This window comes from Platichthys flesus, chromosome 17 (genome assembly GCF_949316205.1).
Source record: "Platichthys flesus chromosome 17, fPlaFle2.1, whole genome shotgun sequence".
NCBI classification, from domain to species: Eukaryota; Metazoa; Chordata; class Actinopteri; order Pleuronectiformes; family Pleuronectidae; genus Platichthys; species Platichthys flesus.
Window position 1 is genome coordinate 3,794,024 of NC_084961.1, and position 21,587 is coordinate 3,815,610.

At 43.3% G+C, this 21,587-nt stretch overlaps 1 protein-coding gene across 1 annotated transcript; it reads right to left on the reverse strand.

Annotated features, from left to right (window-relative positions):
• Positions 1–4,706: 4,706 nt before the first annotated feature.
• fhl3b (four and a half LIM domains 3b) lies at positions 4,707–18,631 on the reverse strand. The gene is made up of 6 exons (XM_062410504.1): positions 18,458–18,631; positions 9,413–9,600; positions 7,419–7,593; positions 6,500–6,669; positions 5,629–5,815; positions 4,707–5,339 (listed from the first exon to the last, which is right to left on the reverse strand). The coding sequence occupies exons 2-6, from the start codon at positions 9,566–9,568 to the stop codon at positions 5,188–5,190; spliced, it is 840 nt and encodes a 279-aa protein (XP_062266488.1). The 5' UTR covers positions 9,569–9,600; positions 18,458–18,631; the 3' UTR covers positions 4,707–5,187.
• Positions 18,632–21,587: the final 2,956 nt, after the last annotated feature.

Consider the following 21,587-nt stretch of genomic DNA (forward strand, 5'->3'; position numbering starts at 1 on the left):
CAATATGCTTTGAGTGTATAAGTGATATTTATAAATGAGTAGTACAATATAATTGAGTGACGGCTTAAACAATATTTAACAACTAAGAGAATAAACTGCAAATGACGCTGCAGGTTCGAGTTGGAAAGTTTAAGGAAAGTGAAGTAACAGCAGTTTCTTATCCTGCGTCTCCGGCTTCACTGTAAATCACCAGAGCGCCGAGATTAAACGTGAGGAATCCAGAAGAACACGGAGACGTGTCTGTGAGCGGGTCACTGATGAAGAGCAAAGCAAGGCCACGGAGTGACCTGCAAACAAGACGCACCTTATAAAGTCATTTCTATAGCTTACAGCCAACACACACACACACACACACACACACCAGGATGCAGGGTTATATATGTGCAGTGGATGTTGCTGTGGTGAGGTTTGTGTTTGGAAACAGTTGTCCATGTTTTATTAGCCTTAGTTTTTTGTTTTTTTTTACAGTAGATTTGAAAATGAAAACGTCAGGACTGGATTTATATGTGGATTTGGAAAAAATGTAAGTTTTTGCTCATAAATTAAGGTAACAAGTTATTTGAGCACTTTTATTTACAGCTTCTTTCATTAATTTCATTCTGGCTCTTGCTGTATTTCACCTATTTGAATGAGCCAACTGCAGATTCTCATAAAAAAGGAGCCGGTTCTAGTTGTAATGTGTCTAATGAGGTGATCAGATGAAGCTGGATGTGAAGGTAAAGGAGTTGACGGTGAAATCAGTGGATCAGAATTGAATATTTACATAGTAAAGAGTTTGAGACTCAGCTCTTTTCCTCCCTGTCTGGATTTTTGGATGAAAAGCACATATTTGAGAGCATTTGTTGAAGCACTTAAATTCTGCAGTGACTAGCACATCAGTCACGACCGGCCTGAAACACCATCACCACCACATGTGGAGACGGAGACGAGCGTTCTGTGGAAACTGAACCCCTGACAAACACATACGATGGTGGGTCTGACTGGGAAGATTCAATTCCTGGAAGTAACATTCCTCTGTTGTGTCCACCACCACCACCAGTCCATCCCAGAGTCACATTTCATCTGGTATGAACGACACAGTCATAGGGTTTTCTTCACTGCTCTGTTTCTCCAGGAGTTTGCAGTTTTTTTCAGCCGTGCTAGTAATTTAGTGTGTGGACATTCAAGGTCCCCAGAGGTTGAACCGTCTGACCTTTCCTCAGAATCACCACATTTTAATAATGTTTCTCAACAATAAAATCACAGATATTGGATGAACTGCTATAGCACACTTGGGAATTTGGAGGCTCATGATGAAAGCTAACGACTGTGGTGGTTCCTGATCTTTCGTTTTATGCCTCTGGTTGACATTTTTGGTTTTGGCCCAAAAATCTGAGCTCTTATTGGATGGATTAACTTCTTCTTTTTTTTAAGAAACACACATTCATCATCCCCCCCAGGATGAATTCTAACAACTTTATGAAACAGCTGTAAGGTAGTTAGTCAGTTAGCGTGGCAGCCATTTTTCTTCCATACAGATAGTAAAGAATCCTGATTACTTTGATGTTCCTTTAATGAGATGGATTTTTTGCTTTTGACCAAAATGTCTCGTCAACCGTTGGCCGAAGCTGCTGTCGTGCATTTCATGACCTTGATGCATCAAACACACATTAGGGACGTTGTGTTTTCACCCACATTCATATTGTTGGTTCCTTGATTTACGCAAAAACAACAAAACCGGTGTGTGTGTGCAAATATTTTTCCACCTTGGTTCACATGTATGTTTTGCTGGAGCCTTGACATCTCTACCCGAGGTGATGATTCATAATGACGGGTTGTTGTGCATAGACACAGGTTTGGAGACATTCCCCCGACAGTGTTACTTCCTCTTCTCCACCCATGTCTACTTCAGCCAACACATGGATTATGTCGAGGACAGCTTGGACCCGTTTCCATGTGAGACCATGACTCAGTCACAAGTCACATTCGAGACAAGCAGCATCGCAGTCTACGCAATGCGATCTGGCTGGAGCCTCACACGAGAACGCATTCCACACATGTGTCTCAAGGCCGTGTGAGTAATGAGGCCTGAATGTGTGAGGCGATTTGTGTTACTTAACAGCAAATTGTTGTTTCATTTTGCCGTCACTTCGGGGAATCCGCTGGAGAGAGCTGACCAAGGCGAAGCTGTAACCGAGCTGTTGACCGGGCAAGATTCCTGAAGTTAAACCATGAATGACTCAGCTGAATTGTTGTTTAATGGGAGGATGATAGTATCTCTGGCGGTTTGACAGACCTCTTTTTGACATCTGAATCCGGATTGGATAAAATGATGACAAACCGAGGCAGCGTAAATTGTAGGACGAAGAATCTGGTTTTGCTGCCATGTGCTGTGGAGTTTGACCCTTATCCTTAAAATGATCAAACTGGGATGTTGGGTGTCCAAAACAGTGGGTCCCAGTGTTTCTCCAGGGGAGCTGTTTGTGGTTTGTGTTGAAAACCAGCTAGTGGTGTGTCAAATGTCAGTGTTAACTCATGACCCTTCAACGGGAACTGAGATATTACAAACAGCCTCATTCAAGCCCCGATGACCTTTAGTGAAAATGTAGATTTTCCCATCAACTATGTTATTTTTCATTTCTTGTGGTGTTGCGACAACTTTCAGATGAAGACCAGTCAGAACATGACTGAAGCACTGGTATCTACAAACTAACCAATCAACCACCAACCAATCAATCTACCAACCTAGAAACCAACTAACCAACCAGTTTGTTATTTTCCAGATATTTAATCCATTGGATAAGCCTCAAAGACGATTTATTTGATGTACAAGTAATTAAATGAGGAGAAATAATAAACGCCACCTGTACTTAAACCAAATCTGATGAACAATTGACCAAATCATTCAAACAAGGTGTTTTTCTCGACACTTCATGCCCCGATGCAAAATGGAAAAAATAAGAAAATCTTCCTGTCCTCATGTTTCTCTTGTGCCTGACCCTGTAATAATGTTTCTCTGTAAAACAGAGGGATACATGACTTTATAAAAACAAATGTATTGGCGAGCTACAAACCACAAGGGGTAAGTGACAAGTGTGTTTTGGTAATTCAAGTGAATTGACCCTCTTAACATCGTCCTCATCATTCAAACGTTACAACAGGGCGAACTCCTAAAGAAACAAAGACCGCGTCCAGCTGGCAGACGCTCACATGTGAATCCCTGTGGATTCTACACAGTCATGTAAGGACTTTAGACCTGAGGAAATATGCAGTGAAGTGTAGAAGCTGCAGGATCTGGTGTCGGGGGGGGGGGGGGGGGGGGGGGGTGTAGCCGCCTTCGTTAGTCTGTGGTCTGTCAGAGTCACGTCGTCTGATTATTTCAACAGCCTCCACAGGCGGACCCCAGCTGAGTTCGGGTCCCTGCAGAGGCCGAGCGGGATGACATGGGATCTTCAAACCCCATCCTAGCTCCTCCTCCTCTTCTTCCTCCTCCTCCTCCTCATGGGACCAAACAAGGCTGCTCTCTTACAAACAAGGTCAAGCACATTTCGGGAGGAGTCATGGGAAAAGCTAAAACGAAGAGCAGCGCCACACGGCCCCCCCCCTTCTTTACTTTTCCTCTGGAGTTAGTCTGGTGATAAGATTCTAGCAGCATGTAAAGAGCAGGCCTGTTGCAGCCAGTCAACGTTAACACTGAGTCATAAATGACGATCAAACGCAGGAAGCTACAGCGACTGTACATCACGGGCCGGGCAGATGAATTTCTCAGTTTACGAGGGAATACCACAGGCCCGGAGCGAGGAGGACGCCTCGTAACTTATACCCGTTAGCACCTGTCAGGACGGACTGCCCCTTTAAATCAACTATATTCTGTGGTTTCTCATCTCGTGTTCTAATCGTTAAGATAATACTCTCTAAATTGGCTGCTGGCTGCAGTGTGGCTCGTAAACCCGGCCTCCTCCATGTTAACAGATGGGACGTGGACCAAACTAATAAAAGCAAAGTACACCAGGAATTTTTCTCTTCTTATCACAGTGATGCATGTTCAAGTGTCACATTTTCAACTAAGAATGTGATGATTGACAGCTGAAACTGGCTTGTGATTGGTTGAGCGTGCATTTCAGCGGGACCTCGGACAAAGTGCAAGATGGCATTGATCTTATCCAGGATAGTTTGGTTTAATTTCTGGATAGTGGAGGAAGTGGAGACATCCAAATCCATTCTCTGGAGTTTCTACAATATTAAAACTTTATGTCTGTCAAATTAAAACATTTTCTGGAGACTTAAACGCGTAGACTTAAACGTGCCTCTCCACATAAATAAAAGTTTGTCCTTTTAGATCAGTGTGTCCTAAACCACAGATCATCTTTCTCATCTTTCTCCTCTGCCCCCCCCCTCCCCCCCCCCCTGACGTGAACAGCAGCCTGGCACAGCCTCCATATAAACACAATCAGAGAAGATCAGTGCAGAGGTTCTGAACTTTAAATATTTATGTAGTTTATGTCATGAAGGAAAGTCTTCATGGGAGCGACACACTGAAAACCTTTGGGAAACCGGGTAAAGGTTTTTCAAAGGGAGATGTTCTATAAAGAAAAAAAGTTGAAGATGAAATAAAAGTTTTCACAATAAAGGTTTTCCCGGGGGTTTTCAAAAACACCTGCTTTACATCAAGAGATCTTGTGTTCATGTTCAATTCACAAAGACAAAAAGGATATTTAAACATCCAATTCATTTCTGCATAGTTTTATTGTATGTCCACTGCAGTGAAAGTTTATATAAGCTGAAAAAAATAACTAAACACATGTTTACATACAAATAGCAAAAGGGAAAGAGTCAGTTTTATAAGTACAACTACGTTTTTAACTTTAGCTTCTGTCTAATTATTTTTTGAAATAGTATAAAAGCGTGAGTTATCAGCTTTATGCATAATTCAATACAATATTGGTTCAATACGATAGTACGTTTTCTATTTTGTATTAATTATTTGATGTGCAAAACATATTTACTGTATCACAGGACAGAAAACTGAATTCATACAAACATTTGAACATGCTAAAGTCTGAGTTCTGAGTCGTGAGCTCCGCGTCACCGTTACGCTGTGAGTGAGTTGCAGTGTTCTTGTGCAAAAGCTGAGGTTCAGGCGTATCTCCATTGGTGTCAGCAGTGTTCGATGACTGGCTGCTGTGGGACCAGTAAGCCGCCCGCGGGTCAGTCGTCGTTGTTGCAGTCCGCACACAGAATCTGGCCACGGTCGGGGAAGAAGCCGGAGCCCACCAGCGACACGGAGCAGCGCGAACACTTGAAGCACGGCTGGTGCCACTGCCTGTCCTCGAAGGAGATGTACTTCCCATCCCCGAACCCTGGCAGGGAAACAAACCCATGAGCAACTAGAGCACCAAGGCCCAACACTCTGCACCAATTTTCAAGCATTCTGAGATATCAGTTCTCTAAATATGAAGGATGATTCCCTGGGAAAGTGATGAAAATGGAAAGAAAACCTATTCAGTAATGTTAAAGAAAGAGATTCCAAGTTCCACCTCCTGATCTAGATCTGTGGCAAAGCTGTATTGATCCTACGTGACCCACACTGTACGAGTTTTGTGAGAATCCGGTTGTTTTTTGGAAATCATCAGACTCATTTGTACTGACCCGTGATGGCCGTGTTGCAGCCGGCACACTTCTTGGCGTAGAGGCTGCTGAAGCACTTGACGCAGTACGGACTCTCCCCCTGCGAGGTGAAGGGCTGACCAGCCAGCTGAGCTTTGCAGCCCGTGCAGGAGAAACACTCCTTGTGCCAAACCTCCTCCTTGTAGGTCACTCCTCCTTTAGTGAGCGCCTGCAGACACACACACACACACACATTGGCTGTTTATTAGGGGTGCTTGTACACTGTATTTAAAGATGGATGACATGACAACTCCTTGAAAGTGAAGCCAAACAAATTGGGACCGCCCCCTGGTGGCTGGCTACAATATAGCTCATAAACCTAGCCTCCTCCATGGTAGTGGATGAGTCAGGGATCAAATTTACAAAATCCACGTCAGATACATTTTTATTAAAGATGATTGTTGGCGTTTTCAGGTAGTTTTTAAAATCCCATTGATGCTATAAATAACCTTTCCCACTTTATTGATGCATTTATTTCGAAACAAAATGATAATCACCTTTAACTGCTTAGTGAATTAGTTGATGTAATTGATAGCAGTTGTGATAATTGATTCAATTTTGAAGTTATTTTTCAAGAAAGTTTCTCAAAGGTGAAAGAGGTTTCTCTCTTACTGTGTATATATTGTTGTCTTACTGTATATATTGTTGTTTTAGGTATAATTGTTGTTTTATGTACAGTGCACCAACCACACAATGGCAGTTTCCTGTATTTGCAAATATACTTGGCAAAAAAAAGAATTCTGATTCTGATTCTCTGAAGTGTTGTTGTATGCTGAGTAATTTGGATTCTTGTGTTTGGATCAAACAATATTCCCGTCACCAGCAGTATCACAGGTGCTGCTGCCGGCTTCACCTTTTTGCAGTGGTGGCACCGAGGAGCCATCCTGCCCTCGTAGCACGGCACGCAGTAGTAGTTGTCTTTGTCCGGGATGAAAGCCTCGGCACCGATCGGCTTCTCGCAGCCGTGACACACGAAACAGTCCTCGTGCCACGTGGAGCCGCCGTACTCCAGCAGCTTGGAGCCTGGCGGAGACAAAGCGAGGGGGCAGATGAAGGTGGGAAATGATCCTTCCTGACATTTTAAAAGCTTCTGTTTCCTTTGAGCTGATGACGTTCACACAAACTCTGAGAAAAGCAAAAGTGAGGATGAACCTTTACTTCCTCTTTATCTCTCGTCCAAATCAACCTGACAGGATTGTTTTGTTCTCCAGTTTTAACTCTTTCCTAAGAGGCTGAGAAACACATGCTTCACTGCAGAGGTTTTTACAGAAGTTGGGAACCGGTCATGCTTATGAGAGTGGATGTTATGTCAGGTCCTTTAATCATCGGCCTTGTTTTACTGCTCCTGGGAGCTGAAGTGAAGACGAGGAGGCCTGACGGTGTTTTGAACTTGAACTTGGCTGCACTGTTAAAAGTGGGGTGTGGGTTATTGGGGTGGGGGGGGCGCAGCTTTAAAAGGCATTCCAGGCCCAACAGAAACTGGAGAGAAGAAGTGACTGCTCAGCTCAGAGAAGAAGAACTGGTGAGTTAAAATAAGTGAGTAATTTTCAGTCATCCGACACCAGCAGCCGGAGATGAAACCTCTGCCTGGAGAAATGTTCACCAGTGCAAGGAAACAATCATTGTGTCACATCTGAGCCGTCACACCCGGTTTGACATCTTTAACCCTGCAGAGACTGGGTGTGAACCGTCTGACTCCTCTGTTGTGGCTGCTCAAGGATCTGTCAGCGAGACGGCTGGTTAACTCGGCCCTCTTTCCCTCCTGTCACTACCTGGCATCACCGTCTTGTCGCAGGCCACGCACTTGGAGGAGAACTCGTTGCAGAAGCAGTCGCTGCACACGAGCGCGTCTTCCTGGCTGGTGAAGGGCTCGTCTGCCAGGGAGCGGTCGCAGCGGAAGCAGCGAAAGCAGTGCGAGTGGTAATGTCTGTTCTCATAGGAGAGCTCCTGCAGGGGGGGGAGGAGAGGGAGGGGGTCACAGGGGGCAAAGAGAGATTGTCAAACTTGGAGAAACTCTATGATCGCATTAGAAATAGTCTGGTCAACACCTTGCTCCCTCAACTAAGACATCGGCGTAAGAGACATGAAAAACAAACTAGGATGGCTTTCAATAAAGAGCAATGGGTAGGCCCATCGGTGCCTTAGATTCTGCACCAAAACCATCATGTTCATTTATTTTTTATGTGGATCTGCACCAAATTGGACACACTCTAAGATTACAGTCCACTACATGAGCTGGATTTGCAGATAATCAAGAAGATCTGTGAATTAAGGCCAATTGAAATCGATAAAAGTGTAAAAAAATGAATGGTAAAGAAAGTGTTATGATACTTCCTGGATCCTGGAGTGTACAGCTCCACCACAGTACATCAAGTGACATGAATTAAATCTCATAATGTTGAAAAAGGAAATGAAAGAATGTAAGTTCTCTCTTGGCCCGTGTTCCATCCTTCCACTAAGTTTGGTAGAAATCCATTTGGTCATTTTTTGCATTTTCCTGCTGACAAACAAACAAGCAACCAAAATGGATGAACAGGGGTGAAACCATAACCTCCCTAAATTAAAAAATGCTCTGGTGCGAAGTGGCAAGTAAATATAGATTAGACTATTTTGTAAAATGAAATAAAAGCATCTCAACATTCAAAGTTAAAAGTTTTGTTTATGGTGGTTGAAGTTGGTTTAAAAATAAAGCTGGATGTTTCTTCACTGAGGCAGTTTGCGGTTGTGGTGTTTCCTCTGAGGGAGACTCAATGCACTTCCCCTCATCCGCTCAGAGGTCAGAGGTCACGGTCAGCCACAGGATCCAGTTTCCCACACAAGGACACTTCAGGGCTTTGGATGTTTGCCGACGCGAGAGGCTGAAACCCAAAGAGCTTTCCTTTTCTTTTTTCTGTTCCTACGACTTCCTGCTGCCCTCCAAGAAAAAGAGTCAACGCGAGAAACAAAAATCCACTTTGTCTTCTTTATCTTCTTAAATTGTTCTCTTCAACAGCTGCTCGAGTTCCAGTTCATGTGGTCAGCTCCGTGACAAATGGCTCCATCGACCGATACGGGGAAAAACTTATCTTTTGAAGGATGGGGTTTCACAGTAAAAGAAACAACAACATGCTGCGAGGGGCCGAGGACGAATGTTGTTACATCTTGTCCTGGAGGAGGGAACGGTCCAAAGCAAGCAGCCGCCTAATTCACTGCCAGGCCCTAGCAGGGAGTCCATAACTCACAGGAAGCCGATGGCCTCATGGCGTCTGTGGGTGTCTCCTCCGGGACGCTGTTCTTCATTTTCACTAACTAAAAGGCATTCGGGGCTGTTAGAGGAGATTACAGACAATCTGATGTTCTGTCAGAGCAGCTGAGGCTTCTCAGGGAACACCAGCTGGTTCTCCAGCAGTTCGGAGAATGATCATAAGTGGAAGAGGTGGGGCCTTCTCATGATCCGTCTTCTCAAGTAGTGATATTACACTGTAGAAATATTCAACTAAAAGTTAAGTCCCACGTTTTAAGTGGTACTTGAGAAAAGTACCAAATGATACAGCTTCTGCGAGGAGGTTATGTTTTTGCAAGATTCCTCAAAAACAACTGAAGTGATTTCTCTGAAAGTGGAGGAAGGATGGTGGAAGGATGGGACATGAACCAAGAGAACACTTTTTATCACTCTCTTATTCATTGTGAGACACAGAAGGTCACTTGCCATTCTAAAGCAAAGTACAAATACTAAAATTCCAGTGCAGCAGTTGTGTACATGTTCTTCAGTTCAATTCGTTCTCACCTTGGCGTTGTGGCCGATGAGTTCCTTGCACTCCTGGCAGGTGTGGGCGTGCAGGCGGTCGTAGCAGGGCACGCAGTGGGGGCTGTCCTCCACCTGGATGTACTTGCGTCCGTACAGGGACTCGTTGCAGTTTTTGCAGTCGAAGCGGTCACTCATGATGCCTGTCTCTGTTTTTCCTGGCTCACCAGCTGAAAAACAAAGAAGTCCAAGACGCAGGTTAGTATCAGTAACCGAGGCAGGAAGGAGGAGGAGGAGGAGGAGGAGGAGGAGGAGGAGGAGGAGGAGGAAGAGGAGGTGGAGGTGGAGAAGGAGAAGGAGGAGGAGGGGGATAAGAGAGAGAGAAAGCAGGAGGAAGAGAGCTTTGGATCATGAATAAAGACCAACAGGAAAAAAACAATAAATGTGTGAAATGTCCTGTTAGTGTTGTACAATATGTTCTTATTATCTTCTTCCTCTAATTCTGATATTTTTTCCCTCTGCTCCACTCTAGACTTTGTTTATTAGGTACTAATAGACATGTGAAGTGAAACATATATTAACGACCTGAACTTGTGTTTATCCGTGGTAGTAATGGCTGTGAAGATCCTCCTCATCTCAAGGAAGTACTTTATAATTTAGGTGGTGGAGAACCTCAGGCCTCCAGGCTACACACGGACCAGGAGAAGAAACCAGAAACCTGTGGGTGACGTCATGGAGGCTACACTGATCTTTACAGTCAGTCTATGAGCGGAACAATCACTAACAAGCGTCATGGCCACTGTCAGAAAGATGAAACTGGAACATGAAGAGAAAGAACAGGAGACGCCCTAACACGGAGCCCTGAGGGGATGCCAGAGGAGCAGCGATGGGGGACCAGTTACTGATGGTGATGACCTGGTGTCAGTCTGGGAGATGTTCAAAGCTGGGAGAGAAGAGGAGGAGCATGTTGGTGAAACCGCCCAATAGAGTCGTTAAACTGATTTAGGACGCAAGAGAAGGAAACAGAACGCTGGAAGATATTGTTGTGCAGCTTAAATGTAAAGAATGGAGATGGCTGAATGAAGACTGATGGGTTGATTCATTATAAATCTTCAGCCTAAAGATATAACCGCTTCTCCTGTTCCCTCGTTACTCACCCACCAGTGAAAGCTTGTGATGGCGGCCGCTCCCTCCCACTCATTCTTGTTTGAAACCCCCTGCGGCAGGTTTGGCAGTGAGACGGAACAACTAAACAATATTAATTGTTGGGAGCTGGAGTGAAACAGCATTCTCAATTTCAAAGTCTCTCTCTCTCGCTCTCTGTCTCTCTCGCTCTCTTTCCTCTGTGTTTGGTTTCTGTTTTAAAGGGCACTCGTTTATCTAGTTCACTTCTTTTGTCCACACCTCACTTGTGAATGTGTCACATTCATTTACTGTTCAAAAGAAAATAACAAAATCCTAAACTGGTAATGACATGTTGTGTTTGCTAAATGTATTTTAAGCCAATCGAATTACAGAGATCTTGTCAGTTATAAATCTAATGTAAACATTTTGAGGTTTCTCAATCATCTCAAGTGCTTGTCTTAAATTTTGCTTCTTGATTAAATCTTAACAAAACCACCAGTTGTTTTTCTTTTCAAAAACTGCAGAGGAATAAAATTCCTTTCCCGCACACTTTGTAATTGCAGCTTCTAAAAGCACAACTTTGTCCTTTTCTCAATAAAATCTTTAAATCTCAATTGCCTCATTATGAATTCTTGCCGGCCTGCTTTCATAAAGCTGTCTGGGCACAAGTTACAAAGCACAATCCCACCGGAGTAATGAGGATGATCTGCTGAGTTGAACTCCGAGCATTTCTTTCTCATCATATCCCGACCCTGGAGATGCTTTTTAAATGTTAGTTTTCATCTCATCAGGAACAATAAGGTCTCTGGGTGAGAAAGGTCTATTCTAAAATGTCAAGAAGACCCATCGAGACACACAGCAGCCAGAGAGACGCATTAATGACCAGAGGGACGTGACCCTGGAAGATGTAAAAAAAAAGAGAGACAATCCAAATGCTTGACCTGAGGCTGGTGGAGCAGAGGAAGGACAGGTGGAAATCAGGCCGGGCACACAGACAATAACATCCCAGCGTTATTACTGAACACAGCGAGGCATTAACAGAATATCTGACCCCATGTTCTGCAACAGCAAAAGGAAATGAGCGAGGAAATGATGTGTGGGAGGTTAAACTACCCTCCTGTGGAACCAGTGGCAGGCCCTGAGCGTGACACTGTATTTAAAGTGGGGATGTGTGTTCCTGCTCATGATTACAACGTCTGGAATACGTTGCAAAACGGCATAAACTTAAATATTTCTCTTGGAAACAAATGTTGTTTATAGTGCTTGTCTTATTTTCGGCTGAGTGGTTTGACATGTTTCTGTAATGTCAGAAAAAGAGGAGGTGGGGTCAGCTTTGAAATCTCCCGGATGGGGGGGAATGGGGAATGAGCCGTTCAGTTGAAATGAGGAACAAGAGCTCAGTGCACCGATAAAAGGCCGTTTGTTCAGCCTCCATTAGTGGCTGGTAATGAAGCTGTGAAGAAGGAAACGCTCTTCACGCTGAAGGTTTCCCGGTTGCACGGAGCCTTGGTTTCTTTTTTTTCCAGGTGCCGCGCTTCACGCTCCACGACCTCCAAGTATTTGCATCTGGTCCGTGGAGGAGTCGTCCTGAAAGTGCAGTTTACATTCCTCCCGTCTGACTGCTATCACACATTTTGTTTCTAATAACCAATGATGCAGTAATTTCAGATAAACATGAAAGATAAACACAGTCGGCTCCCGGTCGGGTCCCAAAGCCGACGCCAGAAAGTCCCCTGTCCTCCAGGACGTTTTCTCCCAACACCAAGTTAGAGCCACGCTGAGGACGTCCCTCAAACGTCCCTGCAGATAACACAACGCTTCCTCCTACAGATTCAGGCCGGCTCGACAAAACATGGAGGAAAAAGCAAACCGAGAGAAAAACTCAACATCCTCTGTCTGTTTTCTGTCAGATTGTTGTCTGGATGGAGAAATCAGCTCGACTTCCCCCCCCCCGAAACGTCTGGAGAGGGTCGGTTTCTATTCTCATCCGTCCACGTCTGCGGTGAACGCGACGGCCGAACAATGGTTTTCCTTCCGGACACAGTGTTGGTTTTGTGTCTTTATGTTTCTCTTCCTGAGCCACGACATCTGCGGACACATTCCGTGGCCTCCAGCTGTTTCTCCTCCATACATCCACTTCTCCTCCAGGGAAATCCTCCCAACATAACAGCAACTCATTAAAACACTATATTTTATGCTATCGGACTTTAAATCATCTTTAAAGCTCCGTAATCTGCAATTATGGCTTACTTTTATAAACTGTCAAACTTATCCTGACAGTCAGGCGGTAATTAGCTTAGCTTAGCATAAATAGTGAAAGCAAGAGGAATCCTAAGATTTAATTAAAGCCCTGAAGCTAATTTATTAGTTTAATCCACCTAAAACAGAAATGGAAAATAAATTAATAAGGGTTAAACAAAGTAGATCAAATGTGTTCATACGTGATTAAAACCTTGCTGTTTATATATTTTATTATGATGATAAAATGATGCTTAAATATCCTGGATACTTTAGGGCAGACTTAATTGTTATTGCATAAAATAACCAACATATGCTTTGTTTTTGTTTTTTTAGCGCCATCCGTGTACCTGTCTGCTAACATGGAGGAGGCAGCGTTATACTGCAGCCAGCCAGCAGGGGGCAATTGAGATGTTTTGGCTTCACTTTTAGGAGCTGTCTGTGTTAATTTACAGTCTAAGATCACAACTGAGGTCTGGTGAGAATCTCTTCATCATCACACCGTTGACAGTCAGACATTTATCTCAGCCGTCTACTGACTCATCTGTTGCCAGCGCCTGGTTTAAGAGACATTCACTTTACAGGTGTTCTCTTGGGACACGCCCAACAATACTCGTTGCCCCAGTTCTCCTCCTCCTCACCACCCGACATTTAAACAAACAATCCATCTTGTCTAAGTACTTTTCTCTGGAGTAGCACGGCTGCCGAAACTATTCAAACCCACAATTCACCTCGTGAAGTGGACATGTTGGATTCTTCACTGATACTCTCCGTCCCGCTGAGGGATTCACCGCAGTCACTCGGCTATGAGAGCTTTGTAGTCGCAGCCAAATGGCAACAGGCTCCCAGGATCAGCCACCAGGCCTCCTGTCTCATGTCCCTTCATGGCTCACTGCTGTTGTTCCACTCTCCGCAACAACCTGACACTTTCTTACGACCGGAGCCAGGAACTCTGCGAGCCATCACAGCTCTGCAGGGTGTTAGTGTTTATTTTCCCCCGAGGAGGAATTTGGACTCGTGTGTGTGAGGTTTACAAACCAGACTGTTCCATGATGAAAACCGCTGTCACACGTAATAAAACCCAGTGGGACCAGTATATAGGTGAGTGTTAAATCTGTCACAGCCACAGAATCTTAAATTGTGCATTCTAAGAAATAAGCCTTTGTGGGGTGACGTTATTACATTCCCACTCGGAATCCGAGCCACACTCCCTACACATCGGTCAAGGAAATGTTTCAACTCAAAATCAGTGCCGTCTTCTTTACTGCATCAATCACAAATGAACAAGTTTGAGGTGTTAAAACAGGAAAGTGAGCAAGGAAGTTTTTCTTTTGTAACACGTAATGTTGTTCACTGAAATATCGTGACAATGTTCTTATATCCTTCTTTGAGGGTCCCAAAGGGGATCTGGAGCCAATCCCAGCTGACTTTGGACCAGTATATCAACCATTCAAACCCACATTCACAACTACAGGCAATTTTAAAGTCTCCAATCAACCTCGGCTCAATCTGCATGTCTTTGGAGTGTGGGAGGAAGCAGGGGCACCGACAGGAAACCCTCACAGACACGGGGAGAACATGCAAACTCCACATGTAACTCAGGATTCAAACCAGTGAGACCACAGCGCTGACCACTGTGCTCCCCTTGCCATAAATTGTAATACATCCTGACTTTCATCGCCCCTAGATGACGTATCCCCATGACTTCGGGTGATGCTCCAACTTTTCCACCAGCACCACCATTAAGTTTACACTAGTGTCTTTGTGTCTGTGAGTGAACTATTGCTGTATAAATGACACTGCCTTTTGACAGTTTGGACTATTTATAGCACACACATAAATATATATAATGAGTCTATAGTGCACTGGTGTATATCATAGGAAATACAGCCTTTTGCCCTTGAACCAACAATAACAGCCTTTTCTCTGTGCTCTCACTGTAACGGCCTCAGACCACGTGTGAATCCAATTAAAACAGGAAAGTGCGTAACAGACTTGGTTTTTAATTATCTCACCACTCCACTGTTTACCTCCCCTGCTGTAGATTAGGCTGTTTTTAACGGCCGCTCCGCACGAGAACAGTCCTCATATTGTGCGACTGCTGAATTACACAACCTGGATTTGGGGGGAGCTACAGAGGTGGCCTGCAGCAGCGGAGGAGTGAAGCGACACCCTCATGGAGACGGATGTAAACTGGTACAGAAAAATAGAATAACAAGGCCGGTCTCTTATTGGCCGTCAGATGACTGCGCTCGCTTCCCCCCCCTGTACAAAGAGGCTCAATGTGGTGCCGCTTCCTGCAGGATCACAAGCCCATCAGCTGCACGCACACACATCTAAATTAACACACACACTGTATGTTGTGTTGTCTCATGATGTTCGAATCTCATCGAACATCATCACTGTCACTGCAGTTTCTACAGAGGAGAAGATAAAGTCAGTGTCCTGGGTTCAGCTGTATTGTCAATTATATACAATACTATGATACTGTAATTAGTATTGACACGTAACCTAAGTTGAAATATTGCACTTTTTAAGATGGAGTGATTGTGTAGCTTTGTTTTATAAAACCTCCTTGAGATGACAAAGCTTATTTCAGCCCCAGACACAAATTAAAATTTCCAAACAATGTGCAACTCATTGTCTATAATTAAAAGTCCCATGAAGATGAATTGCGTGTTTCAGTTTAATGATACATACTAAAGATATATTTGAATTTTCCTGGAAGGTCTCCTGGAACAGTCCGTTTCACTTCACCTAATGTTGTGCAGTCAAAAGACATTTCTTTTATGCTCTGTTCCACACGACCAGTGTCATTGGATATAATGACACACAACCTGCAACACAAAGCTCATTTAAAGATAGACTACGTGTCTGGCTCAGTTTTATAAGTCTCCATCTGGCTGTTTGTTTACTCGGAGGAACAACGAGGTCTGCAGCTGCTGCTTCACCTCCGTCGACTCAAAGGACAAACAGTCAGACAACGAGTTCAAAAGACCATCACCGTCATTTACCAGGACGTTTCCATAAAGAACAATATCATTTCGACACAAACCATAGGTAAACAATTGAATTCCATTTAAAGAAACACCCCAACTCCATCTAAGATCAAATGAATATTTCCTCACTGTTCATTTATCATTGGAAACTTAATTAAACTCAAGGTCTAACATGGTTTTCTCCCTCAACTTATATCCATCCTCTGGGGACCATGAACCTTTACGTGACTCCAATGAGAGATTCTAGTCTGCACCACAGCGGTGGACTGACCGACCGTTCAGGCTGACATTTCCATCCGGAGCCAAGCCACTGGCACAGCTCAAAATACATCTGACACGTCTGTAGGCTTCTAAGGACGGAGACAACAATAAAAGTGGAAAAGATTATAATCCTGTTTGTTTATGAAGTGGATTTAAAAAAGGATCCTCACTGAAGTTTCTCTTGGCGAACGTGTTATTTCACTTGGAAAGTTCAGGCCGACCGTTGTTATCCAGAACACATACACAAGTAAACATGTTTTCCCACCAGGCGGCTGGCAGCGAGTCCAGTTCAAGCCGTGGGTGTTACTGGTAACATGTTTGTTTTCCAAGCAAGTGCTGGACGTGCTGTGTCTGTTTTATGTTTGCCGTTGGATTTATTTGTCTTAGATTCCAAGCCTCATCTCTGTGTGTGGAGAGAACCAGAGCCGGACTCCCTACATAGACAAGCCCCGGTCACCAGGGCGAAACCAAGAAGGTATTGTTCAGTGTTCTTCCTTCTACATCTTCCCTTGAAGGATGATTTAGAGTTTTTGAGCGACTGAGTGAGCTTCAGTTCACTGTTTAGCCTTTCAGGCCAAAATTACAGATTTGATTCTCTCTTATTGTTCTCATAATTAGATTTTTGGCTCTAAACAAACCCAGTGTACACACTACAGCCTTGCAGCAAACAGCAGACGCCCACAGTTGGAGTCTGGCTGGTGAACAAAGAGGAGACTTTAGCAGCTACACAGAAAGTTAAGGCGGTGGAGACCAAAAACAGAGCTAAAAGAAAGTGAATATTGAAATTGTATTTGTTAGCCGGAGAAAAGGTTCATGATAATTCTCTTTAACTGCTGAATGAGCAGATACAAAAATGAATCAGGAATAGTAAAGACAGTGATCTAATGCCCTTTATATTCAGATTTTACGACTGTTACTCATTTGTGAATCCAAAATGTCGCTTTCTATGTGATTTCTTCTCCTCTGGCTCGTTTCTCCCGGGACTGAACTCCGGCCCAACCTTCGCCCATCACAAGAATCCAAGAGGAATGCGACTGTGGTCAAAACGTGGCAGAACCGTGCGGTTCCGACACAGAGCACAAGAACTATTTTTTTTCCCGTCCTCTGTTTTCTAAAAGAAGGACAAAAGTCAAAGAATTCCTTGGAACCCACAAAAACACACAATGCTCATGCAAGACACAAACACACATTCATATTTCCTAGGGGGGGGGTAGACAACATCCAGAAGGGAATTGTTTCAAAGAATACACAGATTTCACCCAAATGGATTGAAACGTAGCTGTGGTACGAGGATGGTGTGTGGTGGTGGAAACTATGAGTGGTGCTGGGGGAGGCAGCGGTCGGAGGGGGGGCAGCGGTCGGGGGTTGCTGAGTCTCCGGAACAAAATTTGTAATCTGCAGACATGACATCACTATAACTCAACAACAGTGAATGGCTTGACACACGCGTGTGTGTGTGTGTGTAGGAGCTCTAATTGTCTACATAAAGCTTTATTTTGTGAGCCCCCCCCCCCCCCCCTTCAGTGCCATTACGCCTTCTGCATGTGAGCCAGCTCAAGATGTGGGTGATTGTGTCCTCAAAGGTCTGCTTGTTCTTCTTCTCAGGACCCGGACTTGAAAAACTGGGGCTGCAGCGTTTATCCACAGTATCAGTTACTCACTCTGGACTCTGTTCAGCCCCCCCCCCCCCCCCCCCCCAAAATAACCTCCACCAGTTCCTCACTCTGCTAGAAGAACATCCTCTCTGGTGCATCCATCATGTTGTGGGGAGAGAAATGTGTTTATACAGTCACATATGGCGACAAAAAGCAAGTCCCCATAGTGTAAATCATCAGGTTTTACATGTTTAAAGGTTTGATTTAGCTTAAAGGTCAGGAATAGAATGTAAACCAGAGTTAAAGTTAGAGCAAGTCTCCAGGAAATCAATACAAGTCAGTTTAAAGTCCTTGAAAGTCAAGTAGACACGTACAGTAATAATTCATATTGGGTTGCCAGGTTGTGAAAACACCTTTGATTTAGATGATTGAGTTGTAGGTCTCAAAATGAGCAAGAATAAAATAAGCATTCAAATCTTTAATGAACAGATTTAAGTTCACATTCCCTGCAGCAGGTTCTTTATAGAAATAAGTGGAATAATAGTAAATGTTCTAAAGGCTGAAAGGGCTCCTTCACAACCTGGCAACCCAAAGTATAACGCTCACTAATGTATCTTAAACGTCTTATAAATCGGACATTAACCAGTAAACCCATCAATAAGTCTATTAATGGTTTAATTTGAAGTCTCCATGTGCGCAGGAAAAAGTACAGATGAGGATCCGGGCAAAGTTTGACGCTTCAGTTTATAAACTCATCACACAACTCTTCAGAAATCACACGATCCTCCACGTTTACGCGTTAAAACGCTGCACCTGCAACTCGTCTATTTCTTAACAATATTAAAAACTGTGGATCAATGTAAACGTACCGGTCTTTGCGCATCAGCTGGCTCTGCGGGGTTCAGTCTCTGCGGGATCGAACCTCTGCGGGATCGAGACTCTGCGGGATCGAACCTCTTCAGCTCTGTGTGTAAAGTGACAGATGATTAAATCCTCCGTGGACTCTGGACCTGGCAGGTTTTCCACGGACTGAAGCGTCTTGAGTCTGGTGCGTAAAAACCAGCCTCATCCAAACACCGCCCCCCCCCCCCCCCCCTCTCTCTTTCTCTCTCTCTCTCTCTCTCTCCACTCCCTCCGTCTCTTTCACCTTGAGAGGAGTTCACGCGCAGAGAAGGTGGCCCCGTGTGTTTTTTGGATGTAACATAATATTTTAAATACATGGTTCAGGATCCACGTGGTTTCCAGCTGCTGATGTAAAACCACTGTATTATCTCTCTAAACGGAAAATCCTCAAAATCATATTTACAGACGTGGACACATTATAAGAAGGAGCATTTTATGTGATCTACCATATTTATGTCTACATAAATGTCTGATATATGTTATATCTTCTTACGGTTAACAATTGATAAATGATAAGTATAACAGCAGTTCACACACGTCTTACTTTATAAATAACTTAGTAATGTTGAAATATGATTTAAGGAACTAGTCTTACAAGTCTTATAAAACTTTTTAAACTGTTTATTCAACTTATGAAGCGTTAACTTGCTTAAATTATACTTTTTATTCAAAATAAAAAGGGTATAACTATTTACTCACATAAATTTGACTTTTTATTCAAATTATAAAACGTTTACTTACTTAAATTATTCTTTTTTTCCAATTATAAAGGGTGTAACTATTTACATACTTAAATTAGACTTGAATTCCAAATATAAAGCATTAATTGATCAGTCATTCAATTATTAAAACATCTTACGGCTGTTTATTCGAATCATAAAGCTTAACTAGTTTAACTAATCTATTCCAGAGCTTTCAGCCAGATCCATTTCAACTAATATAAATAAACACTAACATTTCATATTACATTAGTGTGTGACTGAGTGTTGTAAACAGTGCATTGCTCATAAATGGTTAAGCACAGTGACACTCACATACAGTCTCTATCTTGTCTTTCAGTGTGAAACCTTCAGGCTTCTCTCTGTCGTTCGCTCCTGTGGTTCCAAGCAAACTGCAAAGTCCTGACAGGAAAAAGCCCAGAGAGCAAGATATCATTTTCCCGCTCATTGACCTCCATTTTCCACAGTGGTGAGCAGCAGGTCTGGGGACGATTAGAGGCTTCGGCTGCGGCTCCGTCCTGCCACTACCCATTAACTCAGAACGTACAGTGCAGGAGGAGGATGTGATGCAGGCTTGTAATTCATGTGGGGTGTTTTCCTGTTTATTTACACAAACTATTGATAGACTGCTGGTTCCTCTGAAGCCTCTCATGGAATATATATATATATAGTATATATACTGTAAATGAACTCTGAGTCCTTATCTGATTATTGCAGAAGCATGAGTAATTTCAAAAATCTGAAATTTGTACGTGTCAATATGCTGCCATCTGCTGTTCAACCCAATTACCTACAAATGTTCAACTGCAGAAAACAGATGCAAGCAAAACATGCAAGCAATAATAAATAAATAAAATGACTTAAAATGACAATTATCAGGTTTCTTATAAGATACTAAGACATAAAAATTAGTTAAAATCAGTTATTCCCCATAATTAAAACCCCAGAGACACAAGATATAATCATGAGTCTCATTTATAAGATCATTTGTAATAGTTTTGAATAAATAAACACATTTTTAGAATGAAACAAATGATAAAGACTTATGTACAATAACCAATATAAATATCTCTTCACTTTTACCAGAAAAAGCAAAAATTAGCGGAATCTTTTCGTGTTAAATTTGGCCTCAGTGTTGATCACAGTATAATAAATGAGGCCTGACGTGTGAGGGGAAAGCTTCACCAGTCATTTCACCGGCTCCATTAAATACATCATGTTGTTGCCTCCACTGTTAATGAGCCGAGGCTCTAATGGTGAAACTGGCACAGTTCTGGTCTGAGGAGATCCTGAGTCATTATCAACAGGAAACACGATGAGGCACAAACGCTCAGCAGGACTCGTTTTTCATGGTGGAACATGGAGAAAGATTGTGCTGGAGGATGTGATGAGGAGGAGTCAGCGGACATTTTAGCACTGCTACATGTAAAGGAAGTAGGAACCAAACTATGGCACAGGTTTAGTTTACCACACGACCACCTACACCTGGGACATGCACCACTTGGACGGTACTAGCTGTCAATCACATGGTGTCCTCCACGTACATGTCGTTTGTCATAAAGGACAAAAACTAAAGTTTAAAACAACTTGTCTTATAGATTTAACTTGTTTGATTGCATGTCTCAGATGTTGCCACAAAATTAACAATTATACTTAACTACTATATTAAACTGTTTTAAAAACACGTGATTGACAATATGAGCACTTTAAATGAACGTGGACAGAAAACATCGGCTGCTTCAGCACTGACCGACTCTAAATAGAACCTGTGGCATCATTCCTCATTTTGAACAGTTTACACAGTTCTATGTTGCCAGCTTCAGATTTAAAATAAACATTTGGACGTGCTGTGTATTCAATCCCGTGTGTGATGATACCAACCGGACTGCTTCTGAAACCCAAAGCGACCCACCTTTCCTTGGAAGCTCTGCTCTCCGAGGCCGAGGCCGGAGCTGGTGTTGATCTTGATGATAACCACAGATTCCCTGTCACAGGCCCGACCGCTGCCATCCTCCATCAGTCTGCCAGGAGCGAGGAGAAAAGGGGAGCAGCTGGAAACTCTGGATCCAGAGAGGAAGTGATCTCTGGCTTCACTTGTTGAGTTTAATGCTTTCTCGCTGTAAATGCAGGAGACATAATGACGACATCGATCATACCACATTAGAGCTGCATGTCCTAAGGAGTGTGTTGATGTAAATCTTGCCACGACATCGAACAGGAAGATTTCTCCAGCCCAGAGGACCGAGAAACACAAAGGATGAAAGAAACACATTGCACCTTCTTATTGTACTGCAATTAAACACAATTATAGAAATACACAACTTACAGATATGAAAGAAACTGAGGAATGTGCTTCTGAACAACTTTACTGAAGGCC